Source organism: Anomalospiza imberbis, chromosome 1 (genome assembly GCF_031753505.1).
Source record: "Anomalospiza imberbis isolate Cuckoo-Finch-1a 21T00152 chromosome 1, ASM3175350v1, whole genome shotgun sequence".
Taxonomy (NCBI): Eukaryota; Metazoa; Chordata; class Aves; order Passeriformes; family Viduidae; genus Anomalospiza; species Anomalospiza imberbis.
In genome coordinates this window covers 20,658,306-20,684,732 of record NC_089681.1, presented here as the reverse complement: position 1 = coordinate 20,684,732, position 26,427 = coordinate 20,658,306, and the positions used below count along the sequence as shown (strand labels likewise).

The 26,427-nt window shown below is 41.3% G+C and overlaps 1 protein-coding gene across 3 annotated transcripts; it reads right to left on the bottom strand.

Annotated features, from left to right (window-relative positions):
* Positions 1 to 1,854: 1,854 nt before the first annotated feature.
* On the bottom strand, positions 1,855 to 26,418 carry AZIN1 (antizyme inhibitor 1). Of its 3 annotated transcripts, XM_068183466.1 has the most exons (13): positions 26,115 to 26,403; positions 20,271 to 20,408; positions 13,286 to 13,483; positions 12,231 to 12,401; positions 11,083 to 11,256; positions 10,648 to 10,820; positions 7,894 to 8,028; positions 6,330 to 6,411; positions 5,443 to 5,517; positions 4,196 to 4,361; positions 3,547 to 3,665; positions 3,156 to 3,370; positions 1,855 to 2,529 (listed from the first exon to the last, which is right to left on the bottom strand). In XM_068183466.1, exons 5-13 carry the CDS (start codon positions 11,200 to 11,202, stop codon positions 2,418 to 2,420), a joined length of 1,197 nt encoding a protein of 398 aa, XP_068039567.1. In that variant the 5' UTR covers positions 11,203 to 11,256; positions 12,231 to 12,401; positions 13,286 to 13,483; positions 20,271 to 20,408; positions 26,115 to 26,403; the 3' UTR covers positions 1,855 to 2,417. The 3 variants fall into 3 exon arrangements, with proteins under 3 accessions (XP_068039567.1, XP_068039549.1, XP_068039559.1); XM_068183448.1 differs by lacking the exon at positions 12,231 to 12,401 and having other exon boundaries at positions 26,115 to 26,418; XM_068183458.1 differs by lacking the exons at positions 12,231 to 12,401; positions 26,115 to 26,403 and adding an exon at positions 25,578 to 25,598.
* Positions 26,419 to 26,427: the final 9 nt, after the last annotated feature.

The window sequence follows — 26,427 nt, the reverse complement described above, 5'->3', positions numbered from 1 at the left end:
GAGTACATAGGAAGCAGCAAAATATCCAGTGGTGGATCCAGGGCACCCACTTTTATTCTGATCCAATGTAAGCCAGTTGTGCAGCTGCTTATGCACACAAATGAAAAGTTGGAACCATTTTCTCCAGTTCCTAAGAAGTAACTGGCAACACCAGCACCACAGCCTTGTCTGGGCCCACAGCCCTGGATCTTCCTTAGGAAATGGAACGCAGGCTGCAGGGCTGGATCAGGGAAGCGTTCAGGCCAAAGCAGGCAGGGCTGTTTGCCATGCACGACCATCACATCACACAGTGAAGCACCGTCTGCAGGTCTGTGTCAGACACCCCTGCTCCTGCCACAGCCTCAGCAAGCAAGAGGGGCTGCAGCTGTCTAGCGAGCACAGCAGGGCTACACCACTTCCAAGTACTCTAAAGAAATCATCCAGCTTTCATATTTTGTAAAAATTCTGAACTGCAGTTACAACATAAACAGTAGCACGTAGCAAATCAAACTGAAATACATACTGTGTTCAGACTCCAGGTTGGCTTTAATGGCAGACTGTCTTCAAGTACAGCACGTATTTCTGCTCTGACCACTGCTGCATTTATAGAGAAATTGTTTTCTACTTATCTGTAAGTTAACATAAAACAACTTTTAAAGAGTGTATGACAGAATCCTGTTGGATTATCTAACCTTAAGCAACTGGAGTTGCATTAAGTCAAAAACCACACAGCAGTCTGTCTATAAAGACCTCAACAGGTAAACTGAAGAGCTTATCACTGCTTGACATGGGTCAGCTAGTAACTTCAGGTTAAAAAAAACCAAACAAACAGAAAACCAAAACCAAACCAAAAGTTTACCCCTTTAATTTACTCCCTTTCCACTTCTACATTCAATTACAGTAACAAGTATTTCTTAAACTGCATCTCCAAAGCATAAGCCATTTTGTATCTCCTAATTGGCCTGTAAAACTGTTCTGACAAATACAAAGTGAGAATTTACTTTCAAGCAAAAGTTCATGAAGTTTCAAAAAATCTTTGCTTTGCAGAATCAGAAAATAAAATTTCCTACTAGCTGACACTCATGTGAAATACACTTGCAGCCAAAGGGTATAAATTTTACCTCCAACTAAAGCCTTTAAAAAGTCCCTTTTATCTGTAGTATCCAGACCTCAGTGCATCATTTCAAAACCCTAAAACCTCCCTCTCCTCCTTCTCCCAGTTTTCAAGTAGGGTAAGTTCAAGTGAGAAAGTAAGCAAAGGACCTTGAAGAAATCAAGAGGCTGCAGTAACACAATAAAGAAATTCTCTGACCAGTTCAGGCAGTTCATTATTCAATGCACATATACTTGCAGCAGTCTGATTTACCTTTACATTATGGATACAGCTAAATGAAGCCCAGTGCAAGAGAGCATTTGAGGTGTCTGTAGTCTTGTGCAGCCCTACCCTAGAGTCAGCACTATACAGAACTAGCTAAAGTTGAAAGTTAAGACTTTTCAAATAAACACTATTAAAAAAGGAGCCAAAAGTTCTGTGACAACATGCAGAATTGGACTAACCCATGCTGCCTCAGGGCACTGCATGCACACGAGCTGGGACAACCTCTCCGTGCACACCCATGCCTACTGCAGGTTTGCTGGCTGGTGTGAAGAACTGAATCTAAGGTCATGCTCTAAAAACACCACAAATTGTCTTTTAGCCTTCCAGGAACTTACATGACTTTCACTTCATACAGATTGATCAGCCTTAAAATTTTTACTGGTTAACACAAAGCTGAACCAATGGGCTTGAGAAAAGAAAGCTTCTGATATCAATCACATATACATCTACTTTATAGCTATCTGCCTAGCTCCTCCCAAAGTTAGCCTGGAAAACAGTAAAATCTACACAAAGTTTTATTGCAATCATACAAGGGAAACATCATGGGTCAAATACAACAAATACTATGATGCAATTTTACATTTATTAAACTACAGTTCAAAGCACAAATTTACACATTCTAAATACACTAAAACATCTAATGAAGTCACACTGGTCTCCCACTGACATTTGATATATCTGGGCGAAAGACAATAACTTTACAAGACTTTTCTAACAGGAATCCTTAGTATAAAAACTGTGTACTTGTATGTAAACTGTTGAAGAACCCAAGTGATGGGTTTCCATCTCCACTAAGTCATCCATTTTGTTGCATATTTAACGCTCAGGGGTAGAATGAACTTGATTTAAAATTTGGACACCATTATCTAACCCTCCCACCCCCCCCCACTGAATTGTAGCTGTAGCTTGTTTTGCCTGGTCCCCATTACTATTACTATTTTTTCAAGTTTTGAAGAGAATGAATTGAATTCAAGATTGTTCCATTTCTTCCATATTGGAATGTTGACCAGACAAACTACAGACTTGCAACTGCAGGTCTAAATGAAGCGTTAATGCCTGTTTAAGCTGCAGTGGAAAAGCGTTCTTCCGGGCTCAGCTGAATGCACGAAGGCACAAAGAAGAAGTTCTTCATCAATGTGTCCGAAGCAATTCCAGCATCTTGCATCTCATCCCTGCAGCAGAAAAGGTCAAGAGATGTAATAGCATGTTTTCAGGTTCAATTTCCCTTCAGAACCCAGCCTCCACACTGCATTTGAAGCCAATTGCCGCCGCATGGCTTGGCCCTGGCTCAGCAGAAGGGAGTGCAGCTGTGCCAGTGCCTGGCACACACAGAAATGCTGCCACTCTCCAGGGGTGGGAGCGCAAGGCCCTGCCTGCCTGGGGGCAGGAATGGGTTACCACACTCTCCATCACCACAAGAGCATCACCGCCCTTCCTGCCTGTGATGGTGCCAACACTGCACACAAGCTGCGGTTACATGTATTAGGAAAGCTCAAAGGTTGATATTAAACAGCTTTTGTTAAGCCAGTACAAGACTTTACAACTGCCACTGAACTCAGAGGTGAGATCAGTCAGGTATTTTGCTTTCCTTTGTCAGCCCTAAAACAAAGTAGGCATTTTATCACAGATTTCAGTTTAGTCTCAGCAGTCAGACAACAGAGAAAAAAATTTCCACAAACTAAAAAGGCACATTCTTGCACTCAGCATTTTCCTCTATTTGGCACTGAATGTAATTTAGAAGTGCACACTCCCGAAGGAAGCAAAAGCAACCTTGCCACTTCCAGGATAGTTTTCTTACCAGTCACTGAAAGACATCATGTAGTAAATCAGTGGCCTCTGATAGTCGTTAAAGGCAGACTGTTCACCTAAGGTACCAGAACCCATATTGTCAAAAATCAGCCAATCTCCAACGCTCAACTCAGGAAGAAGACAGTTTTCCACAATTTGATCAAGCTCATCACAGGATGGACCCCAAAGGCTGCTTGCAAACAGAGGCTCATCTTCCTTGTATTTCTATAGGGAAATGATTGAGACAATTCAGGCTTCAGTTTATTGAATAAGGAAATTTTCAAACATACAGAAGGTTAATTTAATAAATAACATGCAATTATGTATGTATGAAGTGTTAAATATATGTTCAATAAACAAGGACAGTAAGGACTACCTCTGAAGAATATAGAAGGACTCACCTTGTGAACCTCTGGGACAGTATTCAGTTTCTCAGACAATTTACTCGCAAAAGAACCATAAACACCATCATTTATGTAATATGTAAATACTGGTTCATCATCATTCCTGGTTTGCTCCACTGGAAGTAAAAAAAGAAGTTGTCTTGCATGCATGTTTTGTCATAAGTAGTCTTTTTGCAATCTAACCTAAGTCAGCTGCTTTCTCCTGACAAGGGAGTTCCATATATACTGGAATACGAGAATTACAAGCAGAGTAATCTGTATGAGACCAGATTATAAATTCAGTTATAACATTAAGAGTGAGGCTTAATAAAATTAATACTTTCAGTAATAACCACTGCTAAGAATATAAATCCAGAGAAGCAGGGAAGTAGCTTGCTCTGTGACATGATCTTTATGTTCTAATATAGAACCTTCTAACACACCATCTGTGATGCACCCAATATAGGTTTAACCTAGTAAGGATACAACAAGTGCCACATAAAAATAACAGTGAGACACTCAGATAACATACGGTCAGAATCCAGAAGGTATATTACAGTGCAAGAATTAGGGGATGCACTAAATATATAAACAAACTAATCAATCCCAACTAATAGTGGGCAGTTACCTGTACTGATTCATAACACAGAACACAAATTACCCTTACCTCCAGAAGGAAGAAGTTTATCATACTCAACAGTCTTCTTTGCAATGACGTTCACTGCCAGTGTAAATGCAGATGAAACATAATAACATCCAGGCTCTGCAATCACATTAACACCAGATTCCTTAGGAAAGTAGACATCCAGCAATGGCCTGATGACATGATTAACCTAGGAAATTGAAGTCAGAGGTAAGGCCAATGAACTCAGCTTACGGATGTATCACACACACACACTTCCAGTCAGTAACAAGTCTAGTCAGCACACCAAACGCTTACTCTGGTCCTCCATTCTCTGAGAAATGCCTTTACCAGAGGTCCACAATTCATAAAAAACATGTAAGAAAACTGGTCATTCTGCTAAACACTGAAGATTGAGAACCATGAGTCTGAGTACTACACAGTCTCTTTTCACAACCAAAGTTCAAGCTGTGGTACACTCATGACTGCACCAGTAACTTCAGTGCCCATCCAGCACAACAGATAACATAAAATGACATGTGAACCCACAAGAATGGGCAAAGGGCCTTGTCGTGATCAGTTCTGAATAGTATCATATTAGAAACAGAATTATTTAATACTAATGTTCATATCTTAGGACAGATTATTTGAAGATTAACAGATATTCTGGACAAGTAACAGAACCATTAGAATGAAGAGAAAAGAAAGCCCTGATTGCTGTTAGTAATGCCTCATACATCACTTTCACTGTCCTGAATTCATGGAGTCTGTGTTTAAGACAACGTAACAGTGTAAACTGGGTATCCTGTTTTACATGCCACTTCATACTAAAGATGGCATTTACCCCAAATCAGAGGCCAGCCAAATCAAGACCTTTAGCATTCAGTTCCAAAGCAAAATACGGGAAATTTCCATCCAGTAGCAACAGGGTTTATGATTCAAAGCATGCGAAGGCACCCTGGCCCAAACCATGCGAGAGTCACCAGCTGGACAACAACAGTCAAGAAAAACCTTGAATTATTACTGCTAGGACTGCTTCAGATAGTAATTTAATCTCTAACACACTTAAACGAGCATTCACCCAGGATGAACCGGATTAAAAAGAAGTCATGATCACCTCCAAGAACAGATTACACTATCCATCATCAAGAACACAAACCCAACTATAGTGAGATCTTGAGTTACAGTCTAACATGGAACTTAACTATGTTTCAGCTATCAATTCAAGTTGCAGTTTAAAGGTTAAACACTTCAACTTCTTCAAGAGTGTCAACTTCCAACACATTGCATACCTCTTCCAGCTGAAGCTCTGAACCTGTGAAGCCCCCACCAATATCCAACATGTTCATCTTAAAGCCAAATTCTTCCTAAAATGCATAGGCAGAAGGTAAGTACATGAACAACAGTAAATACAAAATATTTTGTTGCTCCTTACTATGGTTGTTTTCTGTGTATTTAAGCTTTTAAAACTATTTAACTGAGTACATCTAATGAAGGAGTAAGGGCATAATACAGCTCCATTGAATCTAGAAGCAAAGCACTGGGATGTCAATAGAGGCTGGTTACACAATTCCCTGCAAGTCCCACAGCAATACCAAGTGGCTCTTGTTATATTCAGACAGTATTTGCTGAACAGGTGGTGTATTCTGACAACAGGCAGTTTTAGGATTTCACTAATTTTGTGACAAGACCACTACAACAAATTTGGACAAAGATCAGCAAGATCCTCAATTTTATTGCCCCCATATGTTACCAGCCACTGCTAAGGCACTGCAGTAATAAGAGTAAAAAGACTTGCAGTCTTCTCTGTTTAGTTTACAAAGTCCTCATACCACAACAGATGCCAGCATACAATTGTTCCATTTCAATGTAACCTAAAAGCATTAGTTGTGTATTTACAGGACTGAGATTTGAATATCAAAAAGCTTTGATCCAAAGTGGGAAAGTAATTTAAATAGCATGTAAGGCTACTGCCTGTCAGTGGGACATCATTCATTACCATAAGTAGGACAAAGTTGGTTTTACCTCTACCACATATCACAAAGGAGTATGTAGTTCCTTTCTAAAAGTTCCATCTCCAATGATTTATTTTGGAAAGAATGTAGTTGGCTTGTTAGTATTATTGGACTAGAATGGATCCTCTGCTGTTGCAATTGCATGTGTGTATAGATCTACTTACAGCCATGTCAAATGCACACCGAGCATCAGATAGAGCATGAATGTATGTTTGCAGATCCTGGCAAGAGCCTGAAACATGAAATCTGAAAGAAATAAAAACACAGTAAATATGCTGAACCATGCAGCTTTCAGACCAAGCAAATTGTTTCACCATATAAAGCAGCAACAGAAGCAATTCATTTTCAAGTGTCTCAAAACAAGCTTAAATGATAATACAGCAACTGTGCAAAGAAGCTCAGACCACCACCACTGCCTTTGCTTTCACTGAATTTGTACTTGAGAGTTGCCTTCCTCTTAATACTAAGAATGTCTCACAATATTCTCATTTTTGAGAAACAAAAGATTTACTGAATTTTTCAGTCTTCATTAGCAAAGTGGCTAAAAATTGTTCTTCAGTAGGTGCCAAAGGTGCAGAGAAGTACTGATGCCTACCACAAGCTCCTGAATCCCCTCTTGTTCCTTGTTCAAAAGATTCAAGTACTGCCTTATGCACTTAGGCACTGAGGTGCTAAAACAAGTGCCAGCATTCCTATGGGCTTCCTCAGGAGCAGTATGGTCTACTGGTTCTAGACAGACCATACACACACCCAAGCCACAGTGTTCTCTACTCCAAGTCTACTCCTTTAAGGAATGCCATTTTGAGGCAAAGGTCACTTTTCAAACTCACATGCATGAATCCATGTGTGGATTTTAAAATTAAATAAAAATAATGCAGAAGACCCACATGATTTTTATAGAAGTTGGTTAAGACATTATATGACGAGAAATGTTTTTTCAGTAGTATCTAATTTTTAAAGACATTTGTAGTTTACGTTTTAACATCCATTTCAAACAGATATAAATCAAAATATTTGTGGTTTAAATAATCAAAATCTGGCTTAACATTTTCTTAATTGTCTTGATGACCCATTTATTTGTTTGGTTGCTTTCCTAAAACAGTCATGAGCGTGTGATAGATTTGTAGCTGATGGCAGACAGAGCAGACTCGTGCATACATGTTTTTCAGATACAGTAAAATATCGATCAAGCTTCCAATTAAAATACCACAGATCATTTGTACAAACTTGGAACTCTAGGATTCATTCCTGCCACTTGCAAGTCAAAAACTTATCTCAGTATTTTGTCTTGATATGATCAAAGAGTGTAATAGAACCTTAACTCTTAGGCTCTAACTCAAAATCTGACCTCATGTTCATCTTGTTCAAAGTATCCAACCTATTCCATGCTGTACTAGCACTTCTTGTATGATGTTTATTGCTGGAAAAACACAAATCGAGTTACCACAGAAGAGTACAGTAAGAGAATAGGAGAGGCTTCTAAACTTAGTTTTCATGCTGACAGAAGGATTTATGATACTTCATTTCATATTGTTTTGATGCCTGTAATAGTTACTTTGTTTCATACTAGTTTGTGCTTGCAAGCAAAAGCTCATAATTCTAAATTGATGTGATATTGTTTGTCTGGGGTTTTTGTTGATTTTTTTTTTTAAACCTTGTAAAATAGTGTCACCAGGGTACAACATACAAATATCTGCTCAGCCAGCAGAGGACAATGAAGTTACTTACTTGACACCAACTATTTGGACTCCCAGCTCCTTAGCACATTCCATAAGGTGCCTACAGTTCTTCAGGGTGGTGCCAAACTTCATATTCATCTCCTCACCAGCAGTAATGTCTTCTGTGGCAATGTGCAGTAAGAGCCTAAGAGAAGGGGAAGATGATTGGGGCAGTTGGTTTACATCATCAGCACATGTGAAGCCTGAAGATTGTCAGAAGTGTGTTGATTATGTTGTCAGTACTCCAGCTCCATCGATGGATGAATCAAGGCAACCTAATAATAACAATCCTGTACAGAGAAAAAACTAGCAATTAGGGGCTAAAACATGGAGCCAACAAGGACAAGGGATTTTGAAATGCAGCAACTAAGACTCTTGCAGCAGCAAGAGTCTGTTGAGTGCTGTAATAAAAAATAACGTTACCTTCTACTAAAGTGTAGTTCCTCATAAAATTAGTAAGACTAATATGATTTTTCCCATCCCTGTACTCCTCCCCAGCCCAGAGGTTCCCCTTCAGTTAGATATGTATCAAATTTAGTTAAACTCAGCATCTGGAGAACACCAGGCTGAAAGCACACCCTGGCCATATCACATAACCTCCTGTTCTGGCTGAGCACATGGACTCAGGATGAGGGGGTAGGGTGATCAGTCCATTCCCTACCCCTTTTTCCAGGACACTGTAGAGCAGAGAGGCAGCAAGTACCATTTCTTACATTCTTATGCAGTGGGACATCTTCCTCTATCTGGTCAAAGCCTCATTTTGGGTAGGTCTGGCAAACTGCAGTGCCAATGCTGACCTTTTTCTATCTTAAAGTAACACTTGAGGGGCAAAGGCATGGTCACAACCTAACCTCTAGAGACATACCCCCAGACCTCCCAAAATCAAAGTGCTGTTCACTGAGAAAGTCACACTCCCACAAGATCAATTAGTTAGTCATGCAGTAAACTAAACAGAGGTGGTGTCATGACATACATGCAGACTGGACAGAGCACATTGTAGTTAACCAGGATGGGGAGTGTAAATGAGCGGAAGAAACTCTGCACACAGAGTGAAACAGCTCTTCACAAGGCAGACATCAAACAGAACTCAACCTAGCCACTACAGCTGGCCTAACACATACCATGACTTCTACAGGTACTTTCCAAATGTTTCATAGTGTGTTTAACATGCATTTTGTAGAGAGAAAATAGTCCTAAGTTCTCACACAGGTTGCCCTGCAATCCTTAATTTATATCACTTTATCTTGAGAAACTGACAAGCATTTCGTTTCCTGCATCTCACTAGCACAGAAAATTCTGTTCAAAAAATTTGTAGTCAGACAGTATTTTGTGAAGCATTTGGAAAAATGCGCTAACTGTAGCAAAAAAATTGTTACAAGTCAAACTCTTTAAAATGTAATACAAAAATTCAAATCCATACTATGATTTGTAACCTCATATTAAGATTAGTCAAAACCCCTCCTTAAAGACATCCAGTGTTAAATTTATTGACAAATTGTTATAGCAACATTAAGTGAATCAAGATATTTTTCAAGCAAAACTCACTAAATCTGACTTATAGAAATCTAAGATTGTTAGAATCATGGAAATAAATCAACATAAAAACTAACAAAACTCTAAAAAGCCACCAGTGTATAACTGGTAAAACACTAATGATTTAACAGTCAGCTTTAGCATTGCCAAGGCTTTCAAATCCACTAAGTATACCAGATCCAGCAGTTCCAGAGAAGGTTATTTATAATACATAATATTTTTGCACAGAAATTTCTCTCCAGTATGCAAAGCAGAGACTTCCATGAAGATGAAGTGTAATCTCCAGCAACAGCAATATTAAATCTTGTAGTCTTGAACAAATAAAAAAACCTCTCTCAAATACCACCACCTCCCCAAAAAAACACCAAAACAAACAAAAAAAAGCCACAGTTTTGGGAGAAGACAATACTTCAATAATGGCTATTCAGAACCGAAGAATTTGTTAAGGATATCAGGAATTCAGTTTCTCCAATGACATTTATGGAAAGCTGTATCTTTAATCACTGCAAAGCACTGTCACATTCACTTAGACTCTGGCTCCATATTTCTTAAAGGCATAGCCTAAAGCTAAAGCATTCATAGGTGAGGGATGTGATGTTAAATGGCAGGAGTGCCTATCAGTCCAAGAGACCACTATGCATTGCCAGCAATAAAGTTGCCATACTTAACAGCCAGATGATCGGCTTTGATCACTTTTCTACAGAGGGCAGCTGAGCTAATACCTAAGTGATGAAAAAATGTCTCTGTTTTAATTGTGTGGAAATACCTGGAGGTGTATTTAATAGACCTGCAGAGTGTGCCCAAACCCCAGGTGGGATCCAATGCACACGGTCATTCGCTGGTAGCTCAGCCCTGACTTCAGCCAGAGCCCTAATATCCAAAAAGAACTCCCTGGAAGATAACACTGAAGCCAAAACAGAGCAGGAGGAAGATGTTATTTGCAGATGATGAAATACTAGACTTCTGAACTTAAATCACTGAAACCTTTACATGAAGACTGCCCTAAAAAAAAAAAAAAAAATCACTTTCTCCCAAACCAAGGGCCATTATTTTAGGAAGCCAAGACTCAGTAGGAAAAGATGCAAGAAAGCTACTTTGAAAGAAGACAGAAGAAGATACAAGTGATTTGTACTAAAGAAGCCATGTACTTTGCTTGCAACTCAAACCACCCAGAATTACAAGCAAAAAGTTTCCCCCACATTAAAAGCAAAACCAGAATTTGGACACTTACTTGGCATTTGGATGGTTACGTGAAATTTTCTTCAGCTCAATATCATTGTCACAAGTCATGATGTTTATCCCAGCTTTCGCTGCATACTTGATCTGAGATGCTTGCTTGCAAGGATTTGTGTATATGATGTTTTCAGGAGAAATGCCCAGGTCTTGTACCAAAGCCATTTCAGCCTGAAAAACAGGAGCATACCAGAGTCTGACAAAGTGCACTGTAACATCTTTCATTTAATTTTTATTAGATGTGCTCTCCTACCACATTAAAGAGAAAACTATCTACTGCTTCTAGGGCAGAAGTACAGATTTTCAACAGCCAGTTACAAATGAGTTCACAGTTCAAATTTTATTTATAATCATGGCACTTAACACCAAAGAGATGAATTTAAACCAGCAGACATATGAAAGAAAATCAGGCACACAGGCAAGAAAAACTTACTTTACTGGAACATGCAAAACCAACACCAAGGGTTCCCAGAATTTCGAGTACACCTGGAGTAGAATTGCATTTTACAGGATAAAATGGCTTTATTGGTGCCATCACGTTCTGCCATTGCATGTTATTCCTTACAAGCTTTCCAAGATCTCCAACATAAAATGCCTTTTTTCCAGTCTGCAAAAGGAAGAATAGGAAAATAAAACATCTGAAATTGTAGGTTTGCTGTCAAGACAAACAACCCAAAGTCTTAAAGAATTATGTACCTTTTCTTTAACCTACTCTTAACTTTTAGATTTGACCTTGAATAATGTTTTTCTGTTCACCTAGCAATTTGAACTAGTTAAAAAAAAAACAAAGGGAATACCTACCACTTCAGAGATATTATGAATGCTACTGACAATATTCTGAGATTCCTGAATAAAAGATTCTACTTAAATGCCAAATGCTGATTTTATCAGAAAATACAGAATAAGTTACACATTTCTTTCAACTTTTTATTTTCAGAAGTCTGCAGCTATTTATAGGAAGAAAATCCACTGGGATGAAAGCTTCCACAGTCTCAATGTAATTTATAACTTATTATACAAGGAATACAATCTGATGCACTAACATTATTTTAACATCCAGCTAAACAGCTTGTTTTACTGATAATTTGTCTGATAGTATTTTAGTTCAGGAAGTCAAGTTTGAGACTGTTCTCCATGTCTTGTGAAGAATGTAGTTCAAAAGGAATTTTAAGAACTAGACTCCATGTTAAAGGTGACAGAATCAAGTACATAATCTTTAAGAAAATGCACAGACTTTTCTGGAACTGTTAAGTTCCCTCTGCACATCTGTTACAACACAGTGTTTCTCACTATCAGGTCATGATGCAGGTGTAGTGGATCAAAATACAAACAGATCATTCCAGATTTGTTCATAATGTGCACTCGGTAAAACTACTGCCGGTGAATGACCTACTGTAAATCATTTAAAGACCATCACAAAATATATGATGGATCTGAATTGAGACTGTACATCAAATGTTAATTCTAGCACTTGACTTTTGCAGATATGAAACTCTAAATGTCGTGGCTTATTTAATACAAAGTCTTTATTTCTGTTTAAAAAACACAAATAGAAATTCCATCGGGTGGAAGCATACTGACCCCCTGTACGGGTCACCAGCAGGAATGGGATCTGGAGCTTTAGATCCATGGCACAGGCCTCTACCCCTTGAGCTAAAGGAGTAAATGAAAGCAGCAGGAGGCAGCTATCCTCTGTGAGCCAGCCAGTGGTTGGAGACATGACATGTTGCCAGTAGTTTACCTATTTATTTGCTAGACAGAAAAAGAATATTAGGAATCAGGATTTGGGAATCCTACACCTGAGTTCAGAAGGCCATGGAATTTAGCTATTTGCTGTACTATAGTTGACCACTTGTACATGAATATTAGTTCTGATAAACCAAGGGAAAAGTGAGCAACTCACATGTATGGCATATGAAGAACACAGGATTTGCTTAATGAACCTTTTTAAAAAAGTTTGCTATTTCTACAACTTTGTCTGCAGAACAAAAGGTACATCTTCCTGCCTCCTCCTAAGAAATGAGTGAAGCCTTTTTCAAAAAATGACTATTGTATACACAGAATTATTCAGCTTTCTTTCCAGCTGGCTGCTAAACTTCAGTAGCTTTTACACCAGTTTGTCTTGAAAGATAGCACCTCACAATGTGCTTGTACCAGAGTTTCCAGTGGGGAGAAGGGTTACAGGAAGATGTATGAATATTAACCATGATGGCCCACAGAAAATTTAAACAGGGCTTTAAACTGGCTCAGCATACACATTTGTCAGAACTCTGCCATATTTTCAGGGAAAGAACAACAACAAAAAGTTTCTAACTGAATATATCCACTTGCATCATTTCAGGTGTTTGATCTAAACCCCACTGCTAATAAAATCTCTAACCTGTATTTAATTATCTCAGCCAGACCACCTTCTTGCCAGTCACACTCAGGGCAGTAAGAGTTGATGCCCAAATTTCCCCAACAGAATTCTGCTCAAAGCAAGAAAACAGCAAAGAAGCAGAATTAGAAGAGGAAACTACTTTATAAGGTGAGTGAGGACTGTTTCTCTGTTGCTGTCAGCTCATCAGTTCTAAAATACTTTGACCTAGTTTGAAGACTTAGGGAACTAAATAAAAATATCTGGGAAGCAAACTTACATGAGTATGTTCATAAATACAGTTGTCAATAACATCTGCAAGAGTTGCTCCTTCATCCAACAGACCAATGGAGTAATTTGCATCCTCAAGAAATCCTTTCATCTCAGCCGTATTCCACAAAGCCGACAGTCATAAACCAAGAAACACAAGGGATGGGCTTCCAAGCCTTATATCCGGGTCCTTAAATTATGCAACAAACTGCACAAAGAAAACATGTGTCAATGGAAAAAGAGGCAGCTTTCTATAAAATGCAGCTTTCTATACCTGATGTCCTACAAACAGTAACACACCCCCTACAAAGACCAAAAATGTTTTACTCTGCTTACCCTACATTTGTCAGCGATATGGACAGAACAATTCTACTGAAGCCAAGAAGAAAACAGAATCTGGGTACTTAAAATCTGAAACTAACTTTCAGAAACAACTGATGCAAGGCTGCTCTTGAGAAGAATTTCAGACTGTATGCAAACTGATCTGCACTGAGTTTATGCAAACTATGAAAATACCGTGAGTGCAGCATATTTGTATAAATGTCTCAGCTCAGTTCTTCTCAAATACAGCATCTTAAGCAATGCTAGCATTTGAGCGTGCAACTGGAAGACTGCCTGTAATAGAACACTTCTGAATTTGTTACAGGAAACTTGCAGCTTATTGATTAAATGTTAGCAATGATATTTGTGTTAACATTCTAGTTTTTGATGCTTATTTATAACACTGCATTTACACATTGTATTTATTAGACATTTATTTTGTTGTTCTGTTCATAATATTACCTACAATACTTAAAATAGAGGAATAAAAAGAAGCCACTGGGCTAGAAGTAATTTTAAAAGTGATAATCTTAGCATGTAGAACTGTTATTAAAATAAACAGTTACAGTCTAACTTTATTTGCATTTTGCTTATCCTCAGATCTTCACTGCAAATTAGCTTAGTAGTTTATACAGTGTTTTCCAAAAGACAATCTAAATCAAAGTCCAAACACTGAAAACACTTTTAAATATAATCTTAGACTGTAGACTGACTAATCACAAGTAAAAATCAGCAGACAGCAGAAAATTACCAACAGCTGAGTATATACCTTCATTTGCTTTACTTGATGAATAGAACAATCTGCAGCTTACATTCCATTAGAGTTGTGGGTCTTGTTTAAAAGCAGCTTATTAGCTTACATCAACCCACTGCCCACATTTTTGTTTCAACTGTCATCTTTATGACTAACACAAGATTGATCAAAACCAGCTAGCTAACAAGATTCCTTCTCTAAATGAAGACCTAAGACATTTTTAAAACTCTCAACAGAAGTTTCACAGTAGTTGTAAAAAAGGTGATGGTTGTTTTCTAAAGCCACCTGCACTTAGATTTACAATAGCAGAATTGTTTTTCTAATTAAAAATGTTTATAAACCCCACAAACATTACAGCTGAAAGCCAAAAATACTTCATTGGGACTATAAAAATTAAGATAACTTTGGCTTCAAATCATCACAGGACCATGGTATTAACTCAGTCTCATGTTTTGTCCACCACCTTCATACAGCAAAAAAAAAAAAAAAAAAAAAACAAAAAAAACCAAACCCACAATTTGCTACATAGGTTTAGTTAATGTTGTCAACAATATGAACAAAGTTACTTTGCTGCAGTTTAATACTACCACTACTAAGCAGTAGTTGCTCCTGCTTGTCATTATGCCAAATGGGAAAGGAGCCAGCAGGTTTTTTATATGCTTTCTGCACAACTCAAATGTGCCCTCTATGTTTGTTACAAGAAGAATTTACTGCCAGGTGAACTCACTCAGTGGCAGCAAGAATATTTAGTTCTGTTCAGAAGCTGAACAATAAAGACAAGTACCCCAGGTAAGAAAGAGCTATCTCACACACATATAGTGAGTTCTATGCTTATTTAAGGGAATCCTGAAGATCCAAAACAATCACAGAAGAACAAGATAATTATCATATTGATGTAGGGATTTACTGAGCTATATCAACAATGACTAGGTGGTAGACTATAATAAGCAGGAAAGTAGTTAGTCATATCTCAGTATGAGACTAATAGCTAAAACTCCTTAAAAAAATACCACCACTGAACAAAAGAAGCTTGTCAACTAAGTTTGCCTTAGAATCAGTCCAACAAAGATGAACACCACAGTCATCTTCATTAAATATCCATGGTTTTCAGAGGCAGAGGACCAAAAAGGCTGAGTTATCTTCCCCCCCCCCCCCCCCAGAAAGAAATGCTGGCATCAGCATTTCACTGAATTTTTTTTTAGGAATTACTGTATATACAAGGGTACTACTTAGCTAGATTTTTAAACTTTGGTTGAGGTTTTTTTTTTTTTTTCATGCTACAAGCCACTTCCTACACTCTAAAGCTTGCAGTCAAGAGTCCCTTTCACCCCACATCTACCATACTGGAAGGTCTCAGCACACCCACTAGAACCAGTCACAGCCCTGAACAATTTTTAGACTCACCAGACACACACAGCTAATTGCTTGTACCCTGTATTTCAAAAAAAGCAGCTCAACCTAGCCAGCTGCACACTTTTCCTCTGAGTGTGGATGTTCATCTGAGTTACAGTGGAGTAGATTTAAGCTAGCTGTTTAGCACTCTTAAAAGAAAGGGTTTTTTTCCATAGTTAATGACTGTGGTGTCTAGCTTTCAGACAGATGGTGTAGAAGAATACTTTCCTTCAAAAGCTGCCCTTTTAATTTTGGGGAGACTCAGTTCAAGTAAAACATGGGGGGAGGACTCCTTACCACCAACACCCAAAGCCACCACCAACAAAAAGAACAATTATCTAGTAAGTTAGTTTTAATAAAGATTATTTCCTAAACAAGACCTGTCTGCTGCTCATTCATCAAAAAGCATCTTATGGTCAAGAGGCAGAGACCAAAAGGAATATATGCTAGTAGAGATTCAACCTCTCCCAGGCTGCTAAACAGTGATTGCTTTTTCTAAGCACATCCAAGACATGGAAGCTTTTCCACTAACAAAATTAATCCAGTAGAAAAAAGTGCTGACATTTGTTTGACTACTGTCCAATTTCCCCTTTTCTGAATAAATTATATCTCTTCAGTCTTGATAGGAGTAATATTCTACAAAGAAAAAACAAATTCCTAGAAGCACTGCTACAGCATCACTACAAGACAGCGGCTAGAGGAACATTTCTTTAAGGGGTTAATACCTTACAGTAGGATTTGGGACTCTGCTATCACCTTATTCTGTCCTGACTAGTTCCCTCCTGAGAGGGGGAGGAGAATCAGTGATAAAATTTGCAGAAGGAAATCTAAAGGATGGTTTAGGACTTTTTTTGATGTCTGTAAGATGAGTCAGAATTCATTAGAGTACAGAGTTCACTCCTTGCTGGAAATGCTGACTTGCTGCAAGTCATTATTTGACAGACTTGGTGTGGTAACACCACCCATTTTCACACCCGAAATGTTAGTCTGCACAATGCTCCAGGACATATATTTTAAGTCAAACAAAAGCTGTCAAGTGGTATGAGACTTCTACATAGGCATGTAATTGCTTTCTTTGAAGTAAGCATTACATCCTCAGGCTCTTTAACACAATGACTTCCCAGATGAAGAACTCTAAGATAAAGGTGTACCTATTTAAACACTGCAATTACTGCAGGCATTGGGAATAAAAGAAAATTAAAATTCTCTGAACAAAGAGTGTAAACACATGCTTGTCACATGTAAGCATCTGTAACAGACCCAATTTTCATTTTTTCTTTACATTGTCCAAACTATGTATTGTTTGGCCTAAGAAAAGAACTTAAAAAAATCCCAAACACCTATAGGTTTGGGTCTTTCACTAAAAACTTCCTCTGCAAAAAAAGTCTCTGCAAATGAAATGGGCTCCAAATAATGCCTTTCAACCACATCTTATTAAACAAAAGTATTTATGACCTATAACAATTATGCTAATGCAAAAAACATAAGGGGCTAAAAACACCTTCTCTCATTCCCTGCAACACTGGTTCTTCAGGGGTAACAAAAAAAAATTGCCACTGACACTGGCAATTCAGTATAGAACAGGTATACTAGAAAAGTAAATATATATTTATATATATATACTCACTACACATGAGTCCTCTGCTTTCAGTGCAGGGAATGCCTATTTTTAATGGGAGTATCTTTAAAAAAAATTCCAAGACACCATTTCATTAACTTGTATCACTGTAATTCAGTTAGCTGAATGCAGCCCCTAACCAGCTGATGGAAGCGCAGAAACAGGTGTCTTTTTTTGCATTACTCAAGTCACCTCAGCACAAATCCACTGAAGGTCTAAGTAGGGTACCTGTAAAGCTTAGGTCAGTCGCAGCCTACCCTATTCTCTGAGCAGCATTCCACACAGTTAAGTGAGCAATGTAGAAAGAACAATTCTGCTGAAGCAAGCAATCGGGATAGATACTGAAAAAACAATGCCCCATCCAGCATCTTGCACAGGAACAAAAACCTCCTCCTGCATTCTTGAAGTCTGAATACATTATTCCGACCCAAAAAGCTCACAAAGCTTACAAAAGAATGGTTACTCTTCTAAGTGCACATATACTTCCGTGGTAGCAGACCAGCACTTCTCTTTTACAACAGTGCAAGCAGTCACTTCCCTATTCTATCTCCTTACTTGCTCAGTCAGTGTTAGTATTTGGCCTCCCCACTACCCCCTAAAACTCCCAACTCTCAGCCCTCCTGTTCCCCAGCTGCCTCCAGCTCCATCTACACTAAGCCATGAAGGCTTTCAAAGTCAGCCAGTCCTGACAGCTCCTGCTTCCACTTGGCATAGATAGGGCTTGTTAATACATCAGACTTTCCTTGCTGGTTCCCATCATTTCTGACCAACCAGGTGGGGCAATAAATAGAAGAGATTTAAAGGAGCAAGACTTCAGGCCATGGTTGCCAGACTGCTCAGGGAGTGAGAGCTTGAAGAACAGACAGAACTAAACCCCAAGTCTTCCCCTGCCAGTGTAACACAAGGAAAAAGTGAAATGGAGAAAATAAAAAGGAAGTGAGTTTAATGGAACTGTAAGCACACCTTCAGACAGATTTTTTTTTAATTTTAGTTCCACTGGAACATTAACACATAACACTATAGTTACATTTAAGAGCTCACTTGACCTTTTTCCCATTAAATCACTTTGCAAGTTGAACAAGACTCAAAGTACCAATTAGCTCTCTAACTTGAGTCTTAACTGCATTTGAGGCAATGACTTGTGCTTCAGCACACCAAAACAGGTACAGATTTCCTGGCAAACACCACTGCTACCTACATCACCACTAGATTCAGTACTGAATTACTTCTACTTGTGTACAATACATTATTGCTGAACATGTAATAGATCCAATCTCAAAATAAATACACATTATCTGAACATTCACCTACAAATAAAGCAAATCCAGTGGCATTTCCATTCTAGGGCAACCTGTACTTTGCATCATGTGTCACAGCACAGGATCTACCAGTTAGAGAAGGAATATCTCAAAGAAGGTACCAGATCAGCCTTCACCCCAAGAGTAATAACCTCTGTCACAGCCAAAATTATCTTCAGAACAGTTTTAGAAATTAAGATGCATGTACAGTACCTTAAGATTGTATATTTTATTCACTTCTTTCTAACAACTCTTTTACCTTTCCTAGCTTTTTACTACTTTACTTTATTCCTGTTCAAGTGCAAAATGTCATGCAAGAGTTCTAGCCACATACAAGAGCAAACCAAAACTTAAAGTGAACAGGAGAAGCAATTTTCTCAGCTATTTTGCTTATAAAAACCACACCTTAAACATAACTGTGATATTCAGAAAATTCTCAATGTTAACTGAATTCATTCGACTAGAGTATTCAACTACAAAGAAGCAGATATATGCAGTTAATTCAGTAAGTTTCAAACAAAACAAAAAGAACATAACCTCTGGAGATATAGCCAGAAGTCAGGATAAACCAAGCTCATCCTGTGCCTCAGCAATTGCGGTATTTTCAAAGAAAGAGTTTATCTACATGAAGCACCTTATTAGGATGCATAATAACACAACTGGCATTTGGAATCTTTGTGGTCTTTAAAAAGTACCTGGCTCAGTAAGATGTACTTAACCAGTTGCAAGTTCTACATTAAAAAGAGTTCCATAATTTGTAGGTACTAAGCCAAACAAAAACGCCTTCAGCTAGACAGGAAAAAAGTAATACTGTACAAATACTGTTTAAAGTCAGCTTAAATGCATTTGTAATGTCTGAGTTAAGACTATTGTTAAAACCACATAAAACTATTTTAAGTTAACAGAACATGATAATCATATACATTTCAGAGTTTTCTGTGTTCCTTAAGATCAGCTAAGTGCATTCATTTGTTTTCCATTAAAACAAATTTTAATTTGTTTTAATGTCTTGTTTTCCTTTAACACCTATTTGCCACTTCAAAATATAAAGGCATTTATAATTGGTACACATTTTCCATCCAACATTAAATTCCACATTCTACTGTAACCCCGCTACAACTATTTGTGGAAATGGATAGTAATTAACAAATAATGGAGACAGGCATTTGGGAAGGCACACCCTTCATGATCAGCCTTAGTTACTGTTTACAATAGCAAATCTTAACTATTTCAGTATAAACTACTCTAAAACCATAGAGTACTCAGCAAGTCATGAGCTGATGTTAACAGTCATGCAGTCCAATTCCTGACTTCAAAATTATCACTGAGAGACTGAAGTTACAGCATTTTATTTCGGGATTTCCTAAGCCAACACCTCTAATTCAGAAAAGTAGTTTTATTTACCAAGTTTACTGCAGGATTTAATGAGATAATTGTACTGAGAAAGGTGTTAGGTGAGTAAAATATTTAGTTTAGTCCCCCCCCACCATCCTGAATGAAAGTCCTATGTAATTTTGTTAATCTACACCCAGACAGTTACCCTGCTTATCAAAAAAAAAGCTGTATTTTTGCAAGGGTTTACCCTCCTGCATACAGATGAAGAGAGACTTACATGGACAAGTTAGGAGATGGAACCCTACTATCATCAGCTAGGTTCCCAAGGTGGCTCAGCGTTGAAGTCGAACTGCTCTCTATAAAGCACTTCTCCTAAGCCTTCTGGATAGTTGTAAACTTGATCAGAGATTTTGCCCTGTAGGGAGAAAAATGCACACAAAAATAAATTTCATAGCCAGAACAGAATAAATGCTTTATGATAAAACATGTAACAAATGCCTTTTCAGTAGTACTTTTAAGGAGGCTTGCAACACCCCACCATGAAAGTTTGTAATCACATCAAACACACAGTTTTCAAGAGTTAATATAAACTCTGAGCCAGAACAGGTCAGATGTACAAAGAACTGCTAAAACACATGAAACTGCTTGTTTTACTTATCTTTCACAGTCTGAATGAGAAGATTTTCAAAACTAATGGCAAAGAGCTGTACAAGATCCTGCTGTAGGGTAGAATGCCTTAATACTGGATTACTCTCCCAGAAGTGTTTTTAACCCTGTAACCACTGCATTCTTCCCCTCCCCACTTCCTTTCTATTTTAGAATTCCCTTGCCATGTTCCTTCTCCCTCTGCTGTGAATGAACACGGCATGTGGGTGAAAAAGCTATGTGGGTGAAAAATAGTGCTTTATATAGTGACACTGAACACCACACAGACAAATCCAGAAATGAGCAAGACAGTAAAAACAAAAACTTATGCTTGCCTTCAGGAATGAGGAAACATTTCAGATGGCCCTTAAAGGGTATTACACACATCACCAAAGCAGCATTTTAAAAGTACAAGGCTAGCTTACTCAAGGTAAAGCAATCACACAAACCAGAACAATGAGCGTAAAAGCAGCCAAGGAAACATTTATTAGGCCTCTTGAGAAGTTATTCCTCCTAAAAGCAACAATAATTTTCATGGGATTAAATACACTACCAAATTGGTCACATGTAAACCCAAAATACAAAGTTTGTACAAATTCGCTGCAATATATGGCATGGAACATAGAACATACCAACCTATTGTGAAAATAAACTTTTGATACTTTCATTATAGAAGTAATACTACATGGGCTGACTACAAAAGCTTGACTTCTGGGAATCACCCAACACAAAAGATCATCTTCAAAGCCGTGTTAGCTAAACTCCTGAAATGTACTTACTTCTCCACTTATTCTTGCTGTTGGAAAACTGAACTAGTACACTCCATAAGTACTGCATAACACACAGAGGTAATGCAACTTGAGGGTAACTGTTTCACAGCAACTCCCACAGAGCAATCCCTGCAGCTTTACCACATAAATTAGCATTCACTAGCATACAGCATTAAAAACAACCTCAATATTTCAAAATTTAGATACTACGGAATTTTGCCAGCTAGAATTAGTGCATATGTATTATATTTAACCTTATCCTTTTCTTTCACTAAAGCAAGTCAGTAACTTTTAGTTTTGCACACAACAGTTTTACAAAAGGAAGGTGTTGCCAACATTTAAAATTAACTGCTAGTTACCCTACTTCCTATTGCTGTTCTGACTATACTCAAGAACTCATACAAATTTTCCAGTGATAGGAATTAAGTTTACCTTCCTAGCCAAACAAATCATTAAACACAAGTGCTTCTAGGTAGAGCACATGACCTTCAATGCAAAACTTAAAATGCAATGCTTCAGCCAAATATCACCTGCAATATTATGCCAATAAATATTCTCCCATGTCCCAAGGAGGAAAGTTTACAGTGAAAATTCCTGTGGAGCAGGAATGAAACCCAACAATTTTCTGTAGCAACAGAAAATTTTGAGCTGTGCCGAGTTCTAACTGTCTTTCAGAACTTCTTTTAAATGAGAATTACTATGTAAAGGATATATACAAACATACAAAATAGTCTGACTGCTCTTTTTGTGCAGCTTTGCCACTTCTAAACATTCAGAGGAAAATGGAACAATTTGAGCCTTTCCAATCACAGTCATTTTGGTCTACTTCAACAAGCAGAAAGGGATTTTGCTGTTGAGTGGCAGAGCTGGGCTACCACTTTAAGTAGAAGTGTATTAGATGTCCATAACCCATGCAGACAAACCCAGTTTTACAAAAATAGCATATGTTATGAACCACAAAGAAGCGTTCCTTGTTTAAGGGTTTTAAAGTAGGTATAAAAGTATTCTTTGCTGAGCAGTGATCTTTGACTTGTGGGAATAGTCAGCAAGGTAGCTCTGCCTTTTAATATTCAAGTGACAACTATATGCATGTGTTTATCCTCTGTTGGTATACTCTACTAGCAGGTTCCTGAAATTTGACTACAGCTCAAACAACAGTCACAACTCACCTGAGGACTCAAAACACCCCCCAGCTGTCCACAGCACATAGTTTTGTCAGAATACCTGCATCCCTGCAGCAAGCCCTCCAAGTGCCCAGCAGGGCTGGGCTTTTTCCAGTTCACTGGCCCCCCTCACCTCCCCATGTGTGATGCCAACAGGCCTACAAAACCAGGGACCAATCCATTTCCTTAAAAAAAAAAATATCCACTGCATCTGTTTCTGAGAAGAGACTCTCTAGTGGCTTGAGCTAAAATATCCATTAACCAAATCATAAAAATCTAGAATTAATATGACCTTGCACATTTACACTGAGTGACAGACTCAAAGGCACCAAAGTTACTCTGGTTCACAGAAAAGCCCAGGTATTTCTGAGTTACAGTAAGCCTCTTCCAGGGCAGAGAGGACCCTGTGGCACGGGGATCCCGGGGCAGGGGGGGAGCAGGTCCTGAAGGAAGCACAGGTCCCTGAGGAGTTCTCCCATGAAGCACACTCTTGCTCCTGTGCCACATCAACAGCATCTAGAGCTGACATTATACCCAATTTATACCCATTTTATATATATATATATATATATATATATATATATATATATACATACACACACCCATTATACCCAAATTAGCGCACTACACAATTAAGCCTCGCTTTTAGGAAGGGACAGTCTTAATTCTCTTCCAAAGTACTCGGTCTCACCTTTAATTTGGAGAGATGGAATAATTTCCAGCAGCACTGCTGCAGTCACACACCTGCAGCAGCCTTCCAGGGAGCACAGAGGCACAAGCTGCAGGTCCAGGGGCCGGCTGCAGTGCTGAAAGGCAGTAATCCTGCCTCTTGCCCCCAGTAAAACTGTGCCCACAGGAGAAACATTCCCACAGCTGCTCACCACCAAACACCCTCCCCCTCCCAAAGACCCTCCTTTTTCTGGGGTTTAACAGCCTTTCCCTGGAGCGCAAAGCCCAGCGGGAGGGAGGGGGAGAGCAGGCCGGCTGGCCTGCCGGGGGTCTTGGCCTACAGGAGGCAGAGAAGGGAGCTCACCACAGCCAGAGGCACACGGGGAAGGGGCTGCCTTGTCACAGGCATCAGCCACAGCAGCAGCAGCATTGTTCACACGGTGACAGGAAGGAAAGAACTAGACTGGACCAGTCCAGACTGGAACAAACCCCTCCTACCATCACCATTATTCACAACCCCCACCTCCCCCCCAGCACCACTGCCTCCCACGTTTATCCAAGGAAGAATAATGGGCAAGTGCAGGGTCTTCAGAGAAAAATCCGGCAGCAGGGGAGGGTAGAAGTAGGGCAGAACTACCCCCCAACCCTCTCGCACACAAGAGACTCAATCACACATCTGACTAGATGGTAGGCATTTCTACACTGTTTTATTGGCCTTCATACCGTGTTTTCATTCAGGGTGGCTATAACCGACTGGAACTACACAATTGTATCCTGGTTAGCCACCGGAGACTGCTGCAGAGGTCTGAAATGCGGTGCTACTCCTGCCCACAGGCACAAGGCAGCTGTGCAGGATTTTGTACTGCAGGAGATGCACTTCAGAAAGGCTCAAAAGGCTTAAGCTCACTTTCTTCCCTCTTCATCACAACCAGGTAACCTCCAGCACACACAGGCATCTTCACAGGCTCACAGTGATGACTGGAAAAGATCTGCAGTGCTGTCCAGTACTCAGCCGTAACAGCATCCTCTTCAGCCACACCACGATCCTGCACTTGCATCGTCCCACTTGTGCACACATGAGCCCACTCACTCACCGTGCCTTCAGCTCCCCTACCATCAGCAACAGACACCTCTACTGATCTGTCACCCCTACAGCTCTGCTGACCTCCTACCAAACAGGGAACGGCATTGCAGCCAACACACACACTCCGGATACCCCAACATTCGGGTGCACACACTACACACACAGACTCAGCTGGCAGCTGAGCAGGAACCAGAATCTCTTCCCCATACTTTCCAAAAGCCACTAGTACACCAGTGGCCAAATGGACCACAATACGTTGGCAGAGGCAGCCAAGCCAAGAAGGTTGAGCTCAACCAAGAGACCTCCAAAAGGACCAGGGGCACCAAACCTGCTACCGCTACACTAAGGGTCTGACCAAGGGGAAGGGTAAAGGGTGCACCTGTGAGATGACCAGAGAGCAACTCCCCGGGCAAAGGGAGAAGACTGCTAACGGGAAGGAAGGACTCCCTTTCCACATGCCGGGCGACCCCACGGCCCTTCTGCGTGAAGGCAGTCCCGGAAAGCGTCACTTGTGCAATGCCCTTACGACTCGGGCGTTGTTGCTCTGACAGCCAGCGCTGCCACCCTGTTCCTCGGCGTGGCCCTTGCTGACCATGCCGAGGGGGACGGGTGAGGAGGCCTCGTGCAAGCGCAGCTCAGGTGAGGGGGGAATAGTGGAGCATGGCAGCGGGAGCCCGGATGGATAATCACGCTCACAGAAGCACAACATGGCCCCTGAGAAGCAGGCGAGGAGACGCCGCGGCCATGCCACCAGCACTTCTCCTGCCTCTGCCCCGTCAGGCTGCCCAGCGCTGAAACCTGTCACACACGGCTGGCCCCGGGGGCTCGGGGGAGCTTACGGCGTGTGGGTCACACGTGGAAAGGGACCCCGCAGCACCCGCACCGCAGCCCGTGCTGCCAGCCCAGGCTGCTGCCACAGGGCATTGGACAGCCCCTCGCTCTGCGGGATCCAGGCGAGGACGCCCCTCGGCCCCCGCTCCCAAGCAGGGGCGTCCTGCGAGAGGCAGCAGCGCCCGGTGGGCGCGGGTCTCCAGCCGCGGGTACTGCCCCGGCTGCGAGGGGGAAGACACCGTACAGCCCCCCTCCGCAGGAATCCGCCATGTTAGGGCGGCCGCCGAGCCCCCGCTGCCCGCGGAGCCGGCGGCACCGCTGCCCTCCCGCGTCTCAAGGACTGCGGGAGAAGGGACCGGCGGCACCGCCGCAGCGCTCGCCCCGGTGCCCGGCCTCCGCTCCCGCCCCGTCACCGCTCGCACGCAGCGCTGTCCGCCATGTTAGCGCGGCGGCCGCTGACCCTCCGCCCGCCGCCGCCGCCACCCTCCCGGGTGCGGGGGTCCCGCTGCCCGCCCGCTCGGCCCCCGCACTGCGGCCCCGCACCGCCCGGCGCGCCGGGGGACAGGGGGAGCTGTGGCTGACTCATTCCGCCGCTCTCCATCTGCCGCTGCCGGTGGCAGCCGGTCTCGCCCCACGCCGCCGGGCTGAGAAAGGGCAGCGGGAGGAACCGGCCCCATCCCCAAACCTCCCCGGCCGTCACTGCCACGGTACTGCCGCCGGCTGCCCCTCCGCCCTTTCCGGCCACCACGACCACCGCTCCCCGTCCCTCCCTGCACTGCCCCGAGCCTCAGGCCCCAGGCAGAGGGAAGCCCCGAACACTACCGCCCGCCGCCGGTGACCACGGACGCTCCGGCCCGGTTCGGAGCTTGGGGTGGGCGTCGGCACCGCTTCCCCTCCCTCACTCCCACCACCTCCCCCACGGGCGGCGAGAGACCCAGGACTCCCGCTCCGGTACTCACGTGAGATAACGGCCCGAAAGATTTGGTAAATCGTCTTCTCTTTTTAGGCGGAATTTTTAAAGAGGGATGTGGGAACCTACAGCAGAAATACAGGCGGCGGCAGCGGCGCCTTCCAGGGCCATAGGCTGCGGGGGCGGCCGGCGGGGAAAGCGCAGCGCAGCGCTGGGACCAGAGGGCACAGGCGAAGAGAGACAGAGCCGGAGCGGGCCGGGGGGCTGCGGCAGCGGCGGGCGGAGACGGGAGCGCGGCCGGTGAGCTGCGAGCGAGCGGAGACACGGGGCGAGAAGAAGGGGCAGTCACCGGCAGCGCTTTT